This window comes from Diprion similis, chromosome 6 (genome assembly GCF_021155765.1).
Source record: "Diprion similis isolate iyDipSimi1 chromosome 6, iyDipSimi1.1, whole genome shotgun sequence".
NCBI lineage: Eukaryota > Metazoa > Arthropoda > Insecta > Hymenoptera > Diprionidae > Diprion > Diprion similis.
This window is the reverse complement of record NC_060110.1, coordinates 23,000,648-23,021,586: the sequence shown is the minus strand read 5'-3', so window position 1 is coordinate 23,021,586 and position 20,939 is coordinate 23,000,648. Positions and strand designations below refer to the sequence as shown.

Genomic DNA, 20,939 nt, shown 5'->3' with positions numbered 1-20,939 from the left:
GATCTGCTACAGATGGCGTTTAAAATTGATAGCAGTCGTTGAAATTTCCCACCAGATGTGAAAACGCATGCTCGTTATAGTTTAGTCAAAATTGATCTGAATTAAAAATATTCGGCTCGTGGCTAGGTTTTGATTTACGGAGGTTATCGACCCTCTCTAACTCAAATCTGAAGTCATATTTGAGCTGCGTAGCCGGGGCTTCGAGAAAACATTCAAATTTGAAGTTTTTTGCATTTTTCTCAAAAACTGCTGTCGAGAGATGAAAAATGACTTGACCATCGTGTAGAACGGAAAATTCTACATCGAATTATGTCCTCACATGTCGGAAACGGAGTCGGATTAACGAATTAAAAAAGAAGACAGAAATTATTTCACAAAAAAATTCCCTAGATACCGTCGATAAGTAGAATTTCTATTTTTTTAATTTGTTAATCCGACTCATTTTCCGACATGTGAGAACATACTTCGATGTAAAATTTTCCGCTCTACACAATGGTCAAGTCATTTTTCATCTATCGACAGCAGTTTTTGAAGAGAATGCAAAATAAAAAAAAAAACGACAAAATTTGACTATTTTACATTCATTGTGTTTTCGAAGTACTTATACACAGTTCATTTCGACTACCCTATATACATCGCATAATACGTATGGATATGAATGTCTTCAGCGAATATTTGCACATATCGGTCTTCAGGAGAGTAGAAGGAAAATCCAAAAAAGTAACGCATTTATCCGTACGAACGAAAATCCTTCTTGGAAGTAACGTCAATCACAGAGGCATTCGAACACGTTTATTATAAAACGTCGACCGGACTTTGCGTATTTTTCGCACACCGTATTTCATTTCACTTCAATGTCAACCTTGCTTTCGATATACTCGGTCCCGTACGTATTCTGATACGAATATACACGCAGCTACATACGATTTCGTATTATCCATATTTACATGCGTGTGTAAACACGCGTAGATATAAATCCTATAAGTTGAGTGACAGAAATTGAAATTTTCAACCCTAAGGTGTAATAACACGCGTTTATAGAGGTCGGGAGCATCGAGTATTCGTGAAACTTCCGCACCGTTGAAAACGTTGGTAATCGTGGCAATTTTAACTTGTGAAAATAATTGCAAAATCAAATTTGTCCCGTCGTTACTGTTTTTACACAAGAAACTTACTTTGACATGAACACAACTAGGCTCCTCCCATTCTCGGCGTTTCTTTCTTTTGACTCACCCTGTATATTAGGGTGGCGCAAAAGAACCAACAACTTTTTTTTTTTGAGTCTCGTGTGACAAAATGTTAGTTTTTGATGTTTTAAGAGCCCACTCCAAAGGACAGTTCAAAAAAACATTTTCAAGAGGTCGCTCCACATTTTTTAAAACGTCAGAAATCGTCAAAAATCGATTTCTTTTTAAATTTTTTTTCTCGTTACGATATAATTTTATAGACAAAAAAAAAAAATATATAAATTTCCGAAAGTTTCAGTTCAAAATTTGAATTTTGAAAGGTCGCTCATAATTTTTTTTCAATTTTTTGGTGCATTTCTTTAGATCTTTTCTAGCGACCTTTTAATATTAATATTAAATTTTCATAAATTTTTCTTCTTTTATTTAGTAAGAAAGAATCGGTAACAATACACCACGACATGAATTAAAAATCAAACAAAATACTGAAAATATAATTTTTTTAATTTAATTTATTAACGTTTTTTGACATTTTTTAAAATTTGAAGCGACCTCTTAAAATTTTTTTTTTGAGCTGTCCTTTGAAGTGGACTCTTAAAACATCAAAAACTAACATTTTGTCACACAACACTCAGAAAAAAAAAAAAAATAGTCGGTTTTTTTGCGCCACCCTACTGTATATATGTTGTACATATAAAGCACCAAGAGAACGCGATTCAAGGGAACGGAATTCCAGCAGGGTAAAAATCAATAATATTCGTCATCCTGATGCCTGGGGATGAAGTGCGTCGTGTAGAAAGTATGGATTACACGTGTATTAACGTGTATAATAAGCAAAGGGAGGGATGAAGAAAAGAGCGACGGCTAATCGCTGGAGTCCCCTTCGGTCTTCGGCGCGGTTTCTTCAAGCCCCTAATCCGGACTTTTCGACCTTTGCAATTCCCCAAATGTTGTGTGTTCGCGAGTGATTTATCATCCCTTGAATATTGCCGAGTTTCCCCCACCCGGTCGCACACGTATTTTATATTACACATATTCAACCGGGGTGTAGAAATGTTAGGAAGTCCAAATAAACGACAAGCAACACGATAACAACCCAACAGAATTTGTAATCGATTGATATTTCCAGGGTGAGGGTTGAAGTGCGGAGTTTAAAAAGTTACGAGAGCATCAAATAATGAATTTTTTGGTTGAGAAACTTTGACGAAACATCAAAGTAGAGAATGGCCCGAAACCCGAAGCTCAAAGTTCCGAAAGTGCGATAATGAGAAAGTTTAAACATCTGAAATATCGAAATTGCGACTGATCGAAGCTTTTTGATTCCATAAATTTTTGTCTTGGTGTAATTTCGCCACTTTGATCTTTCTTTGTTTTGGATTTTCGATATTTTTACGTTCAGAATCCTGCGGTCATTCTGATTTTCGATTTTTCACATTTTTTACACCCATTCGTTGAGTACACTAGGCTGTATGAATATATTTTAACTTTCGGAATTTTATTCCATCGATATTTTACGTTTCGGAACTTTGCTCTATCGTAACTTGAATTTTCGGAATCTTTCGTTCAAGAACTTTGAGCCGTTGGGTTTTGGACCATTCAAAACTTTGTTGTTTCGTAAAAGTTTGATTTCTTTGCTTCAACTTTTGCCACCAAATAATTCAAAAACAGACGCTTTCGAAACTTCAACCTTTCGATCAATATTTTGGAAAAGCATGAATTATTAATTTTTCCATACCATAATCGTTGCGACGTTATTCAAAAGTACAATATATTCAGAAAATATGAGGCCAGCAGAAATCGATCAAAACGAATCAACTTGAAAAATGTATTGTATAATAAAAACTGGGGCACAACGAAAAGATTATACATATAGTGAAGGAGAAGAAGAAAAAAAAAATGAAAAAACAAATTCACATATATATATAATGTAAACGATGCCGACTCGTGGGCATAATTTGATAATTATTTCAAGGCTTGAAGCATTCATTCTTTCATCTGCAGCGTTGCGGACTCGTGGAGTGATTACTTTCAAGGTATTATTTTCTCTTATACGTAAATTAATCTCAAATTAGCCATAAAACTGTGGGCAGCAGCAGCAACAGCAGCAGTAGCAGCAGCAGCAGACTTTGTTTGAAAACTCTAAGAAAATCTCGAGATGATAAGAAAGAAGAACGAGAAAAGAAGAGTTTAAAAGTTAAGTTACAAGAGTGCTCTGCAATAAGCAGCAGCAACTTTGCACGTAAAATTCGAACTTATACTGAGCAAAATTCTAGTTTTCTCCAATTTTCACAAAGAAATTAGTTGCTGTTTTTTTTTTTTTTTTTTTACCTCCATTTATTTACTAGTTTTTTTTTTTTCAATCATTTCTTTATCACACGTGCAGCGATTAACGTTACCCACAGATTTTTGCGAATTATAACTCAACGACTTGAAGTAAAACTACGAATACGCGAGTGTTATAATTTCTTTATTCTTTTTAAAAAAAAAACTTGAAACGCAATTTATTCCAACTCAGATGGAACGATTATTCTTTGTTTTTTTTTTTTTTTTGTTATTGTTTTTTAGTAACAAGAGTCGAAGTTAAAATTTCTGTGAGGTGCATGAGAAAGGAATTAGAGGAAAAGATTATAAGAAATGGTGTTTTTCTTTCTTGCTTATGGCGCAGATATATATATGTATATATATGTATAATATAGCTACGTATAGCAATCTTTTTGCATTACATCGCTAAGGGAATTTCTAATTAAGGAACGAATGTTTTTTACCAAACGGCAAAAGCTCTAAATAAAGACCAATCTGCCCTCTCGACGTTTGTACAAGACTTACCTATATATTATACATTGTACAATTAAATGTATGTATGTATAATAAATTGTAAATTACAGAAATGTGTGTATACAAGCTTTGGCGAACGTGGGGAAAATTATATCTTATCAAATCCCGGCATTGTAAGAGAATTTCACATAACTATAGCTTTACGCAGTACAGTGTAACGTGTAATGAAAACCAACGGGACGATTATAGCGATTTGAAAAATCGTCAATCGTTGGCTCGACTCGGGGATTAAAATTTCGTACAAAGAGTGAAAAAAAAAGAAGAAAAAAAAAAACGCAAGAGGGAAAAAGAAAACAAGCAATCTAAAGAAAAAAAAAGTATAAAGTTTTAAATAAATTCATCAACGAAGCCGTTCTGGCTAAAAATTCACAAACGTTACTCATGTGTTTTTGACAAAAAAACAAAAAAAAAAACAACAAAAAACAAAACAAAAAAAAAAAACAAGAATCCCCGCATGTATACATATATGAACAATTAGGTATGCGATAAAATGACCGTCAAACCGTGAAAAGGGTCGAGCGAGCGTGACGGGATGAATGATATCGAGGATTAAAATCTCCGCCATCTATATGTATATATATATATATATATATATATATATATGCTATATGCACACATGCATGTGTGTATGTATTTTAGGTATAATACTACACGCATACTGCATATATGCGGTAGACAGGCTTAGCAGACATTTTGCATCGCAGTCACGTATCTCGTCCCGCAAGTTCAATGATCCCATTATTGCAAAGTCACAACCCCCGTTTGCTGGCGGAATATGTTAATTGCGTACAAAGAGTGCAGAGGGTAAGATGAAAAGAGAAAGGGAGAGAGAGAGCGAGAGAGAGAGAGAGTGAGAGAGAAACGAGTAAGTTGGGAAAAACCGGACAAAAAGCGCTGTTATCCCCCCCCCCCCCCCCCCCCCTTCACTTGCCCAACCACCATGTCTAGATACTTCTTCGCTCTGCATCTCTTTCTCACTTTCCTCACTTTGCTCATTCTCTTCCTCCTCCTCCTCCTTCTCCTCCTCCTCCTCCTCCCGCGGTATAACAATATTATACAAAAGGCAGCATTCTCGTTTCAAAAACAAAAGCGACCCCCCCCCCCCCCGCCCCGCCCCGCGCTTCTCTAGTGTTCGCGGGTGTTTCTCATTTTTGCACCGTGGCTTTTGCCGATTCCTTCTCACCTTTTCTCACCTCTCTTTATTATACGTTTGTCGGAGAATGAGCGGATAAAATTCGTGAGCTTCGTATTTGGCGTGTTGAACGCATTATGAAGCACAGTTTTATTTAATAGGAAAAAAAGTAACTTGACTGGTTCGAAAGTTGATAAAAATATAAATTTTGTACGATAGTTTACGTTATAAAAATTTATTTCTTATTGAATAATCGGAAATTTCGAGAAAAATTTGATGTCTCGGTTAAGAAGGTAATATGAACTTTAAGAAATATTGTATATTTTTCATTTTTCAACCATTATTTCATTCATAGTGAAAATGAAAAAGATCGTAACATTTGACAAAACTAATTTTTAACCTTAAATAAATTATGAACCAGTAGATTTACGAAAAAACCGCTCGAGAACTTTTTTCTAGATCGTTCAATTTCCTACAGAAATATGTATTGCTCATTACGATACACCAATTCGTTGTTGAGTAATAAAACTGCAAACTAAACTTAAAAAAAAAAAAAAAAAAAAAAAAAAAAAGAATTTCCTGTGTCATTCAAACGGGAAATGGAAAATCGCAAATAAGCACCTCTTAATATTAATATTAGTAGCTCAAACTTTAAAATAAAAAATAACTGACAGCAAAAAATTGATGAAAAATTGACATATCATTAAATGAAATTAACTTTCAAATGTAGATGATAGTTTTTGTCACGAGTTGTTATTTTTTCTGGGTTACGATTTCCGAAACATTTTGTCCATACAGTACCTACCTCCCAGAATATTCTACAGCGCATATGAAAGTTGAAAAACTGCACTGCGGCAATTCAAATTAAGGGATAAAATAAAATAATCTATTCCTGAAAATATTCTCGATTTTAATCCACGATTTAATCCACATAGAACGAGGTTTGGCGAAAATGGCGTCTTGCCTGCCAGATCAACTTGCGAAACTTACCGAAAAGCGAATCCGGAAGCGGAATCTGTGAATAGCGAGGGTGAATAAGGGAGAATCGAGTCCCATTTCCGGTTCGGACAACCGCGGAACACGAAGCAGGAAGTTCTGGCCGCCTTGCAGCTGTGCTTGACTGTACTTACAGTCCTGCAAGACTAACAGATACTATATCCTTTTACGAGACTCGGATAAGCGGGTCGGTATCAGCGGAATCTGCATTATCAGCGGTGCACAGTTTTTGGTCCCATTCCAGTGATTGCACCCTTATTGTTAGTAGCAGTTCCTTAGACCCAAGGCAAAACGAAGGACGCTTTGGATTGTTAATAGGAAACGGTATCAGAATTATGGCGCCATTTTTTAGCCTCATTCAGCGGTGAAAATCTTTCGACAACCTTTCGTCACGTTGTTTTACACGATGGAAGGCTAGAAGTGGCTTAAAACACGAGCGAATTTGTGGTTTATACAGATAAACGATTTTTATTCAGATTTTTGAAAATGGCGGTGTAATGTGGTAGTAAAAGACATTTTTTTCGATTTTGATTGCCAAAATCTTGAGACTATATAAGTTGAAGTGAAAGGTCGTCATAGGATCATCATAATCATGAACAAACGATGAGAACTCCAAATTATATAATTCATCATCTCAGAAAATTTCGAATATACTACAAAAGCAATATAAAATTTGAGAATTCTATCCATTCCACGTTTTCTCACTGCTTAGAAATTCGATTACCATTTAGACGAAGTTTCGATTTTTCATACTGATGAAAATGTAGAGAAGAGTTGAATTATTCCTATTTTCTTGATTCAATGAAATGTCATTCGATTAGTCGAGAAAAAGAAAAAAAAAAAAAAAAAAAACAAAGAAAGAAAAAACAGTAATAAAAAAAGTCATCGGAATGCAAATATTTGTTTAATTATTTATTTGTCAAGTGTAACGAAATTGAATTCAACTAGTAAAACATTTTTCCTCCCATATTTGTTAAGTTTAAGATATTTTTTTTCACTTCTTACTTAATATTTGTGGGTAACTGAAAAAGCAACTCATTGTATTTTCCAGTTCTCGTATATATATATATCTTCTTTCCCGAGTCAAGTCATTACCGTCTCTGTGATTTGAATGGGAAAGCAAAGCAAAGAAACGAAAAGAAAAGAAAAGAAAAGAAAAGAAAAGAGATTTTTTTTTTTTCATTCCTTTTTTTCTTCTCGTTCCTCCCTCTTTTATTCGAGCAAATTGAGAGACTTTCCTTTGGTACGCGATCATCGTTAGAAGAGGAGCCTAAAACTACGTTTGACGAAGCTACTCATTGAAGATTTATCCGAGTGAAGTTCAGACGGACTGCCTTTCAGGTATACTATATGAATACTCTATGCATAAGGGTAGAGAGAGAGAGAGAGAGAGAGAGAGAGAAGCAGAGGAACAGAACTTTGGCTTTCCCGAATTTCCCTCTTCGTCTATTCCCTATATACACAACCTAAACTCAAACTGTACAGTCAAATTATCGACTTATAAATCATCACTCGGAAGCTTGATTTCATATCAGAAATCAAATCGAAAAAATATTAAGAAAAAAATTAAACAAATTTTTTTTTTTTTTTTTTTTTTTTTTCCTAAACTTACCTTACATTTCGCAATACGTGAGATAATATTTTTATAAAATTCTGCAATCAATCAGGTCAGTCAACACTAGCTTTATCTATATACAAATCATACACATCAAATATAAAAAGGGAAAAAAAAAAAACAACAAAAATTTTCAAATGCATTTCACCGTTGGAAGAAGAATTTTCCAACGAACTGTGCGACAAGGATGCGATCTACGATTACTGTAATCATATTGGTCGACAGCGGTAATGATCACTGATTACCATCCGCTACTATATATATATATATATATATATATATGAATATAATACATCTATATATAACATATATGTAACATAGGTACAAGATACGAGCATCTGTTATCGCTAAGTGCACGGTTGTTGTTGCAGGTCAGCGGACTCTTATAACTGTGCCAGAATAAATACAGAGATTAATCTGCAGGGAGGGAGCGGGGGGGGGGGGGGGGGGGGGTATTAAACGCAGAGCAGAACATTGGAGACACTGCACAGCACAACTCAAATGCATACTCAAAGCTAATCGTCGCAAGGTAAATCCTGTACATTATATATATATATATATATATATATATATATATATATATATATATATATAATGATACAAGTGATAATCGGAAAATTTTTACACGATGTGAATTATGAAAAACGGATTGTTTTAATTCTCGGCTTGATAACAACAACAACAATAATAATAATAATAGTAATTTGATTAATTTCGTTACTTGTGAAAAACGTATAATATAACCTGTAGATCAGAGGAAAGAAAAGAAGATAAAATAAAATTAGTAGAAAAAAAGGAATGTTTTCGAGAATGCGTAAAGAATGAATTATATTATTATAGTTTTGAAAATATGTCCATCGATTTGTAATCACCGCTGCACGTTTTAAAGAATTTTCAATATATTTCTCAAGCGTTATATATATATATATATACCTACGTATATGTATATATATATATATATATATATATATATATATATACATAGATCTAGACGTTAGATCTAGACGTTAACTTTAGATACTCTTCGCTGCTGACAAGAGGAGGTGAATGACGGTGTGGTGTAAAGAAAATGGCAATTCGCCAAATATCGATCAGCTGCTGCAGCAGCAGCACCGAAAGACTAGACGAACAATGAACGTTGCGATATCTGCATAGATCTAAGCTCTGCGGAGTATGCAAGCGTATCTACGTCTGCACAAAGTCTAGGATTCGCTCTGACTACTATGTACGTATATGTAATAACAGTGATTGCAATAGCGATTCACGCCCTGCATATACATATATATATATATATATATATATCTACCTAAAAGGTAAAGAGTACGGTAAAAATATTCTCACCCATTAGATACGATTTGATTCGTCGATATCGTTCAATCACCGAACGTTAAAACCGCGACGAATATTTTAATAAATAATATCTACATATAAAACATAAATTTCGAGTTATATACGTACAGATATAACGAGTTTTTGCAGGACGAACCCTCTTAAAATTTCTTTAGAAAATTTTAAAAATAATTTCATTTAAATGGCTGGATTATAAATTGTAGAGTACAAATATATTGACAGAGATAAAAAAAAACGGACAATTTTTTTGTTTGTTTTTATATAACAAAAAATATCGTGAACCGAGATACGATATTTTATTATACTATATTATTTACGAGCAATCGCTGATTCCTGCATATTTATATGTATAATATTAAACACACACACACACTCACAAGCACACATTTATATATGTATACATAATATATGACAGATGCGAATTGCCAATATATAATCCAACCGAGGCGTATAATATAAAATTCCGTGCGAATGATCGGCAGGTTCAATTTTAGAGTAAAAAGCCGCAATCACGCTTTGACAAACTTGTGGCAATAAATAACGTAATAGGAAAATTTCCGCTCGACTAATTTATCGCAATAAATGTCCAGCTGCGGCCTATAGTAGGTCTGTAGAGAGGAGGGGTGATGAAAGAAAAAAAGAACAACTGAAAAAAGTTAAATGGCAAAAACTTTATTTCGACTCCAAAACTCGTGGTTGCAAACTTTTTTTTTTTTAACGTTTTTCATATTTCTTTATATCATGTTCATGCATGTTGTGCGTATGCATCGCAGCTCGTGAAATCGCATCCTGCGATAAATAATTATAATTATCGCGAGAAAGTATAACTTCTATAATTATACAAAGTATGATAATTAAATTTGTAATTTTAAAGATAAATCCATATATCAACACTCCGGACAGAAAGTGATTAAAACAGCGAATGTGGACGGTTGATGAAAAGTATGACGTGCAAATATATTCAATCCAACGTACGCGGTGATAATAATAACAGCAATAACGACAACAACAACAACAATAATAATAATAATAATAATAATAATAATAGTAGAATTAGTCAAAATAATTGAATCCCAATTACCCAATTCAATTGTTAATAAAATACGAGATTATATAAAATATAATGCAAATCGCAAGATTTAAAATCGGAGTAGCTATATATCAGATAAGGAAATTTTTGAATACATGTAAATGCATCGAACAGCATTCGATAATTTATTATCAAGTACAGCACGACTAGGACGGATTCGCGAACGACTCAAACCCTTCACTGTAACGACAAGGTCAGCGCGACGACGACGCAACGATAAAAAGGGTTCGAAGCCCTATGCGAGGGTTACGAAGAAGGGATGGAGACGCCGACTTTATCCGCAATCGTTGAGATAAAAAGTACAGAAAAAAAAAATAAAAAAAACTATTATAATATGAATGCTCGCAGGCGGCGTCTTACTATATATTTATATATATATATATATATATATATATATATATATATATATATATATATATATATATGTAGTTATGCACAGAGAGAGAGAAAGAGAGACGCAATTTATCCCGAGCAATTTATCAATGAATCTAAAGGTGTAAATTTAACACGGTTAATCGGCTTGGGTCCAATTATCACTGCTCATTCTGAATAATATAATGTACGAGTATTGATTTTTTTCTATTGTGTGTGCAGCCGTTAATACGGTTCAGTGAATCGAATGTACAGTAGGGGAAAGTGTATTACGATTTTGATTTTTTTTTTTTTTTTAATTGTTAGACTAAAGTTAGCTATACGTTATTGCAATGATTCATGTTTCGGAAAAAAAGAGTCGTTATTTCGTAATTACAAGAATCTCTTAAACGCAGTTAATTTTAATAAGAAAGAATAAATTTATATTTTAAAAATTCTTGCCCACTTCTTCAAACTCACTGCAATTATTGCAAGATAGTGAGTTTTTTTTTCTTCTTTTCTTTTCTTTTTCTTTTCTTTTCTCCAATGTTTCGTTACGCTGACGTTACTGACTAACTTCAGACTAGTTGAAAATTTTCAAATAAGATTTCTGTACGTTCGAATGGGATTTGAAGAAGAGAAAAAAGGGTGAATAAAAAAAAGTTTTGACAATTGTCAACGAATATTTGTAATTTGTATATATGTTATACAATTTGCTAATTCAACCACTACGTCATTAAAATTCTACGAAATGACGTAAGAGATTTCATTTCTCATACGTTTCTTCCTTATCCATTAACTTCTTTCCTAGACAACTTCCATCAGCCTCGTAAATAAATAAATAAATAAATAAATAAATACTGAACTCGTCTCTTCGTTCACTCACTTCTAGAAAACCAGAAGTCAACGAATTCTACAATATACGTGCCAATATAAAGAGACGACAACGATAGAAAAAAAACCAAACAAACTAAAAAAAATATGACGCAACTTACGCATCGTGACTCGTGTTAAGATTTTTAAATATCGACACAGATTTTTCATTCGCTCGATATCGTTGAATATCATATCGTTATTTCTCTTTCGGAACGATATATATATATATAAACACGTGTATAAATATGTCATTATGGCCAGTTTTATTCCGTACACGTTCAAGACCGTAGAGTATGATAAAAAAAAAAAAGAAAAAAGAAAAAACAAAAATTCGTTCATTGTACGCACTGTGATTATTGTCCCGAATGTAATATAATGACAGCGATTTTTTCTCCTCTTTACCGTGTACGTTGTACTTCGTTTTTTCGCTTTTATTCTTGACAGTATACATATATGTATTAAGGAACGAAAGTGAAAAACGGAGTTACGAATTTAATGACTCTGTGTTAATGTATATATATTTGCCTTGATTTAACGTTTATCCTTTACATTAAATTTTTTTCTCAATCGGTCAAGAAGTTAATTTCAATTTCAATTTCAACTTATACACGCGTTTGAAAGTTTAATATTTCAAGCCAGTTTTTTCTTTCTCACTGCAATGCAGTTCGCAGCCGTTGCGACAATAATTATATCACGCGCTGCTTTCTCCGCACAATATAATGATTTAGCCTATATATATATATATATAAATATGCGTGTGAGTGTGTGTATTTATATAGGTATGGAATTATACATGCGTATACAATATACATTCTGTATATACGAGACACATTATAAATTCTGGGAATATACATATATGTGTACCCAAATTAACTGACGCCGCACGACTCGCATCGTCATAAATAAATCCGCGATATTACCATCAATTTAGTCTATCGTCTTCTCGTTTCACGATGAAAACTAACGTAAGAAAGAATAATAATATAACAACGAGGAAACTGACGCAATGCTGAGAGCCCTGAGCTGCGGGAAATGAGCTGATAAGAACGAACATCTTGAGCCTCTGTAATCAGACATTGCCTGACGAGTTTCATCGCATTAAAGTACATGTATAATTTACTTCGTTTATATTCAGAGCACGAGTATAATTATCACAGTGTGATAAACCGTTAAACAAAGTAGTAAACAAAGGCAATGTGTTCGTGTAACAATTACTGAAAGTATCTAACAGAATCGAGCACGTGGGGCGACTCGATACTCATCGATGCATTAATCTGTTCAAAAGTGGCGCCATTGATTGACCAAGTTGAAGTTAGTAACGCTGTAAGGAGTGATGTGAACATCGAAAAGTATTCGACTGTCTCGCAAATCTATTTAACGACTTGGGAGAATTTGATTTTGAAATAACGTGAGTTGATACGGTTTCAAGTGAATTTGAAAAGCGAAAAAAAATCTCTAGTTCCGAATCAACGATTTTTTATACAAACTTGATCTTCGTCTCGATTCGTAATCGCACGTAATCAACAAATATGCGATATATCAAAACAAAACATAACGATATTGAAAACAAAAGAGAAGCACTCGCTCTACACGCTTACCAACGAAAGAATACTCACAATCAGCGAAAAGAAAAGAACGCAGGAAATTTTTTTCCGCGATGGTAAATAAAAGAGACGTATCGGTATATATGCATAACAATTGGCGAACAACTCACTAACCTTGGTATCCCTGGTGGTGTGATAGTAGTAAACAAAGGCGGACATCCAAGCGCATGACAGGAGTATAACAATCTTCACATTCCGCCTCATGTCGTTCCTGGTTGACTCCTTGGCTGTCAGCGTGACAACTCGACGGGGTTTTGACGTGAATTGAAATAAAACTGGTAATCGAATATTCGAAAAAGGGCTCGAATCACACTGAACTTTGTTTAACCGGCTTATTTACCGGCATCGATACTCTCCACGACGAGATGTGATAAATTTTAGTAAAAGTTTATTCACGGAATAACGAGAAGAGGAAAAGTGATAGGAAAACAAAATTGAACAAACTAAAGAACAAAAAAAAAAAAAAAACCCCCCCCCAAAAAAAACAAAAAAAGAATCACGCCGCTCCCGCTAAACGTGAAAAAGAACGATAGAAAATCGTGGGATTGACGTAGGAGTGGAAAAAGGGGAGAAAGAGGGGAAGGTCGCACCACCGTTTACAACACCCGTGACACACGTGACGACGACGACGACGACGTCGTATTTACAAAGCCGAGAGATAATTCACACTGCAACGATGGATGACAACAACGTGCTACTGACGACGACGACGACGACGACGACGATGACGGCTACAATGCGACGCCGGTTTTCATCGAGGCTACTCAAACGGTCGCTACGAGCCGCCAATAACCAGCCCTGTCAAAAGCTGAAGCCATACTGAAACTGAATGTCCGCCAATTCAACGCCACCCGCGGATCCGACAAACGCAGTCTCTCTTCGCCTCTCGCTCTCCTGCCTGCGCCGTTCGTTCGTTCGTTCGTTTGCCTCTCTAGTCTCTCGCCGAGACCCGAGACTGCCCCTCGACGTCTTTTAGTTCCCCGTTTTGCCGTCGGTGGCGCTGATCGAAGCGCCGCCGCAGTATCTCGATCCCCCCCCCCCCCCCCCCCCCCCGCAACGCGAAAGGGCGCGAGATCTTTGGCGTCGCGACGCGCGGTCATCGATTGGAACTCCCTCTACCCCCACCCAGAGCTTTACGCCAGCCGGTGGAAAACCATAGCACTTACGGGGTGGTTTCTTGGCTTCTGGATTGAAATAGTCTTGAGGTTTTTTTACACGCACAATTGTTTGTATTTTTTTGTTATGATACGTCATTGAAATTATTGATCATGTATTTTTGGTTGCACGTTTCGGGTTTGATGGGTTTGCGAAATTTTGCGATGGTTAGTGAGGTGGGGATAATTGATGCATGGGTTGATTTAGTCTGGAGGAATTATTGAGCATGACTTGATTGGATATGTACAAATTAATCGATTAATTGAGTGTTTTGTATTTTTTTTTTTTTTGTAACGGTGAATATGAAATCTGATTTTTGTAAATTTTTTTCGATAATTTCTTATTTTGGTGAAAATATTTTTTAATTTCAGGTGAAAATGTTTATTTGTCTTTTGCTTATTATATTAAATAGATATTTAGTATAAGTGAGACAATAATCGTAATTGATACTTTAATTAATCACATGAATTGGGAGTAAAAAACAAAAACCGATTGCCGATTGTGAGGAAAAATAATCGATTATACTCAAATATAATCAAAAATCGATTGCGGTAGGGTCATTCATAGGTTTTATACATTACTGTAAAAAAATTTGTGGAAAAATTGAAAGGTGTGGACCAATTTTTTGAAATTTAGCGCCAGATAGTGTTTTACGGACACGAATAGTGTGGAATTGACATAAAATCGTAGTTTATGTATACAAGTCCACTGTGGAATATTTTTACCGTTTAGATTCGTAAGCTAGGTACTATGATTTATTCTAAATTGTAGGACTGGAAAATTGTATATCTATAATATAAACTATCAAATATAGTTACACTCCTAACTCGCTATCTCAAATAGTTGCAAGTTTACAGTAGATCCCTTACAGAAGGTCCCTTCGATTAAACATTTAATTTTCTCTTTATCACGCTGCTATCGTTGAATATCTGCAGTGTTCAAAATCACACTGTAGACACTTCATTATTGTTCGAAAAAATGTAAATATACGATACGACTGTGGAAAAAATTAAATTTTTTACGTTGAATTTACGTAAGTACAATAAGTCACACTGTGAAACGAGATCCTATCTGCCAGGAATACTCCATATTTTCTACGTTTTGAAGCACTTGTTCGAATCTTAAAAATGTTCATACTTGTACAAATATATTAATTTGTGAAATTGATACTAACCTTGAATTTGGGAAAATCCCTTAATCAAAAATTCCTTCAGAAAACTGTCTCGAACCTGAGTAAAAGAAAAAATGTATGACCGATGATCACAGTTTCCTGCTGATAGTCGTGACAATTACTCAAAATCCCTCGTGGTTTCAATGGTTACCTTCCACTTAACCCTTTCGTTTTTAGGCTGCATCCATCACGGGGCGTGGTGAAGGAACTTTTGGTTTCCACGGGGTGTTTGCAGCCGACTTGCAAATATTGGAGGGTTTTGATCGATGGATGAAAAAAGCTCGGTGTATTACACGACGAAGTTGTCCCACGCTTTGAAAGTAAAACGAAATGCAATTTAAAAATTCGTTTATTCAAAATTCTGAAATTATTTCGCTTGCTTCACAAATCCATTCCACAGAAGATTCGAGGATATATTAACGATTCTAAAAAGTCTTGGTTTTTCTATTTAGGCTTGTAACGGATTTCTCTCGTCACTACATTCTCGAATATTAATAAAAATAAAAAAAAGGAAATAATAAATACTGAGAGACTCAGATCTCTATTGTAACATTTTTATAAACCATCCGTTTTTTTTTTATTTCAAAGTTTATAGATTCAGGTATATTCAGTAATTTTTTCATCAAAATTTATCCTCTCGTAGCGTTGTTACAGTGGTCGGTGTAAAATATGTTCCGTACTGACACGGTTTGCGATGCCTAGGATTTTAGACAGTTCGTTGATCTAAAAATTTAGCTATTCACTGCGTAGATTTTTTTATTATTAACGAAACGGTGAACGTTCCGACTTCAACTTTTGTTTTTGGGCCTAAATTTAACACCCGTTTTGGACCATAAGAAAATAAATAATTAAATTAAAAACCCATACGCAGCAAACGAGACAAAATGTACAAAAACAATGTGTCCAAATTTCGTAAAAATTGGTCCTCTCGTTTTTGAGGTATCCAAGGCACGGACTCAGAAACGTAGTTTCGAGATAATCGAGTTTAAAGTTCGGCGAATCGGCCGCAATTAGTACAATTCTCCAGATTTCATCGTGCAATTTACACACAACATTCTTCATACTTCAAACTTTCAGAAACGCGAATAAAAAGAAAGGCGACCTGTAAAATATTTTATTCAGTGTGCCCCCTTAACAGACACAAAAATGCGTTCTATAGCGAAACGTGTTAGCAGTTTAAAGTCTGAAACAGGACTGCTTTTACAATAATGTTGGTCGACGCAGCAACCTTATTCATTTTATCACATATTAGAGCTTTTTTTTATCTATGATGACTACTGGAACATTAGAAGGGGGGGGGGGGGTGCTTTCACCCTTTGCAACAACATATTGACTCGGCTTTGCCAGATTCTCAAGTGGATTATTGCCCGCGACTTCCGCTTTTTCAACGCAATGTAGCAGCAGCATTAACGAAGATCTAATTTGCGCAGGTCCTTAAATACCGTAGAGACGGTGAACCCAGAAAAAGACGGACGACGGAATTGGGGAAAGTTGAAGAAACGGGCCAGCGGAGAGATAAAGATACAGAGAAAATATTCAGCAGCATGAAAAGGAAGCGGCTAATTGCACGCCGGTTCGATACTCGCATATAACGTATAACGTACACACATATAAATATATAATATGCATATTTAGCACAGTCTATGTGCAGCCAGCTTCCATTCGTTCGTGAAAAATTTTCACCGGACGTTTCTGTGCAGCCACTTTTTGCTCTTGGATCTCGAAAGTGAACGCAAATGAACGGTTCCCATTCGTAATGCGATTGTGGAAAGTGAGTGAAGCGTATAAGAAGAAGCGACCCGTTCTTTATATGTATAGACTCGTCTGAGAATTTTACGGAGAAATTATTATAACAGTGGGACGTATAATTATACAACGTAGTTTACAACTTGCTGCACAGTATATCCAACGATAATAACAATTTAACGAAGGCCTGCGAAGTCAGGTGAATTGTACTTGTAAATTCGTCGTTTGTTAATCATTCATTGATGCTTGTATCTCGAAGAGTGTCGAAGAAAAGTTGAAAATTTTTGCCACTACGTCAGCATCCCTTATCACGATACAAACAAAAAGGATATGTCATTTCGTCAAACTTTGACCCAAAGTACAGGATGAAAATTATCCGGAAGATAGGAGCGAGACCTCAATTCAAGGGTTCAACTCAACGCGTATAATATCGTCGGAGCCGGAAGTGGGTCGAAAATTATAACAGAACATACTTAAGGGGGTGTATTATGGCCGGGGGTCGGCCTGTGCTGGAGTGGCTTTTTGCCAGGAGGTGGTGCGCGGCTTCTTCTTCTTACGAAACGCCCGGGGCGAGTCGTGACTGAGAAAATTAATTATTGAGTAATTCCCGAGGGTCGTAAACAAGTCCTAACGCGCCTTTCCTCCTCCCATCCTCTCGGATCCTTACGTCTTTGGTCCTCGCGGTTTGTCTCGACGATAGCTGTGAGGCACCGAAACTCGCCGTCAGTCTCCTCGACTTAATTTGTCGGCTTGGTAACGCTCCGTTCCCCACCGTGACACATTCTGATTGGATCTTTCTTTCCTCCTTTGCTCCGCTGCAGCGGAGCATAAAAACGCCTCTAACTTATCCGGGAAACGTGGTCAAAAGGATCTGGAAAACAGCAACGCCATTTATCTCGGTATCTGCACTGCAACGTGATTTTCGGGACCATCTAGTTTTTCGTCATCTCCATTAATTTCCATTTCTTTTTTTTTTTCTATTTCTCATCCATTTCTGACACCGATAGAAAGCGACGCTGCGAAATTACCTTTATACTGATGATATACACAAGTCTTTGGTGTAAAAGCAATCCGGGTTGAGTACCTTCGCAATGGAGACGCGGAGACGTGTTTCGGGCTGCTTAAAGTGGTCGTAAAATCGTTCGGCAACAATCGACCGACGGGCTGCAGGGTCAATTATATCGGTACCGACGCCTCACCAACGGATTTAAGTCGCTCCTACAAAGTATCCATCAGTAGCTCAAGATCAATTACGCATACAGAAGGCGGAGGAAAGGATATGAGAAAGTATTCAACAGTACTTGGCGAATATACTTTTGAAAAGAAATGCAATACTTGTGAAAGCGAGAATAATTTTAGTGGGATTTGCTTCCAATTATTTTAGCTTCACGGTTATCAAATTCTTCATTTCGGCATTTCACAATCAAATCTCATGGGACTGTGCTGAAAATGTGTGTTCCATCACCGTCGAGTGGCATGATACTGGAGAGTTCGATCCATTAAGTGCAACTGTGAAAATTTGGCCAATTTCTGTGGGTGATAACGAATCTGTAAATTTTTTTCCCAAATTTTGAAAAATTAAAAATACGCTCCACTTTTTGCCAAAATAAGGCATTACCTGCCCAAGTTTCACTCTAATCGCTTGAGCGGTATAGGAGTTTTGCATCCCCGCGTTTTCGAGGTGTACAACGCGTCGTTATAAGCACCTTAAGAGGTTATGTCGTCGCTGGTTGAGGCAGGCTGTTAAGGCCCAACGGTATCGCGGTGTTCTACGGATCACCGAGAGTGATCTAAGTAGGTACGCTAGATCCCATCTCGACTATCGCTTTCTACTCAGAATCAATACCACTTCGTGAACTACTAAAAGGTAATTTTGAACTCCAGTTCTCATCGTGTTCCAATACATGCGAAATGATTACAGAGGCTCGCTGAGTTCTCGTTTTTCTTTTTTGGAGTATTTATGCTTTCTAAAACGACCGGCGGAGCTCATTCGCCTGACTATAGGAAGACGAAGATCCCACTTCAAGGCCCTCCGTCCCGGGGAAAAAACGCTTTCATATCGCGTTTTACAATGAAATGCCGTGAATGGGCAGTGAAATTGGTACACGCGGGGACCTTCGCTTCGCGGGATCCTCTTCTTCTACTCCGACAGCTTTATGTACACATGGATCGTGCTCGGAAACACTCGAGGCATTTTAACATTTCGTGCCGGCGCTTCCTGTTCCTCGAGTAACTTCCACCCTCAAATTGAGACCTGGAACTCGAAGCTTCGTGATCCCGATTTCATGGACCTGAAACTTCGATTAATCTCACTCAATACCTGTTCTCGGCTGTTTGTAGAAAACTGATCAAATCCGAAAAGTACTTCGGGATTTTTTGACGAGATAATATTTGATAAAAAAGTCAATTTTAGAGATTATCAATTGTACGTTTTTTGAACAAACGTACCAATATAACGTCACTCGAAAATTGGTGCTCAATTTCTGTATTAATTTCTATCGTTATAACGAACTCAGATCGTGGGCTAATAAACCCAAAATTCCCGCTTTTTACACGTCAAGTGGCTGATCCTCAACTATAACGAGGAGCGGCTAAAAAAAATTTTTAAATTTTGGTGAAAAAAATTGGATCGGTTTTTGAGCGAACAATGATAATAACACGTGATAAATTTGAATCTCTTACTTCGGTGGTCGATATTGCTAAACTGAAACGAAAATATTCACGTTAGGAAAGTTGGACTAGGACCATTTATAGAACACAGGAATATAAGATGAAGGCAAAAGTTTCCTGTAAGTAAAGATTTGTGAACGGCTTATACTCACCGCGTATTACCCGGAATGATATCTTATTGCAAATTTGTCTCTCGACAGGTTTTCGTTACACACAACGTAAGCAGTTGGATATAGAAAGTTAGAGAGAAAGAAAAAAAAAAGGTTAAAATTCTCATTGGGGAGACAAATTTGTTAGGCAAATATCTTACCTTTGATCAATGATCATTACTAACCAAGTCTTGAATTCAGTTTTTTACCACTTTTTGGTAATCAATTTCACAGTATGAAACTTTTCCCATTCGCATATCTTATGGGCGAATTAATGTTCAGTAATAATTTTCTTACTAATGAAGCTGGCATTATAATACTTGATTAACCCCGTGATCGGTCATACGAGTAGATGACATTTTATAAAAAAATTTCTTTTCACTAGGAAAATGAACCTCAATCTGAATTCACAAACTGTGAAAAATGATCGCCTTTTTTTCACCAGAAACGAGTCTGCCTTTAAACTGTTTTTGACTCACACACGTTTCTTTTAGCTATAAATACGATAAAAGCGCCTGATTTTCTACGAATTGTCGTACACTCGTGTTAGTCGAGTTGCCGCATTGCAGGCGTTGTCGCATTGCAGGCGTTGCCGTGAATCTCGAATTTCTTACAATTAGGCCTGAAAATGAAAACGCGTGATTAGCCGTTTAAATCCTGATCTCGTAATTCAGCGAGGTGACAAATTTCCATCGGATACCCAACCGGCAGAGCGTGAAATTGATGGAATGAAATTACGTGAAAGTTACAATTTGCGTGGCAAGTTACGACTGCATGATGGATTATTACACTCAATGATTCGCGTTATTCAGAGAAACTGCGTCGGTTCACTGTTCAGAAAGGATGAAGCTATTTATTTATACATCATTCGCGCACTTCCGCACGATTGGTGAAGTCTCGTAACAAAGCGTAAAATTTTTTTGTCCCCGCTGCAGCTGAGTAGAAACTGAGGATGCAAAATCCTGCCCCGCTTTCGATATTCACTCAAGTAGGTATAATTACACCGCAATTGCTG

General features: G+C 36.1%; 1 protein-coding gene across 1 annotated transcript in view; it reads right to left on the bottom strand.

Annotated features, from left to right (window-relative positions):
* The window catches only part of LOC124406923 (polypeptide N-acetylgalactosaminyltransferase 2), a 145,341-nt gene extending 131,906 nt beyond the window's left edge, over window positions 1-13,435 (bottom strand). The window contains exon 1 of the mRNA XM_046882604.1: window positions 13,148-13,435. Coding sequence (XP_046738560.1) covers window positions 13,148-13,237 — 90 coding nt within the window. The 5' untranslated portion in view covers window positions 13,238-13,435. The remainder of the gene's footprint in view (window positions 1-13,147) is intronic.
* Between the last annotated feature and the right edge of the window lie 7,504 nt (window positions 13,436-20,939).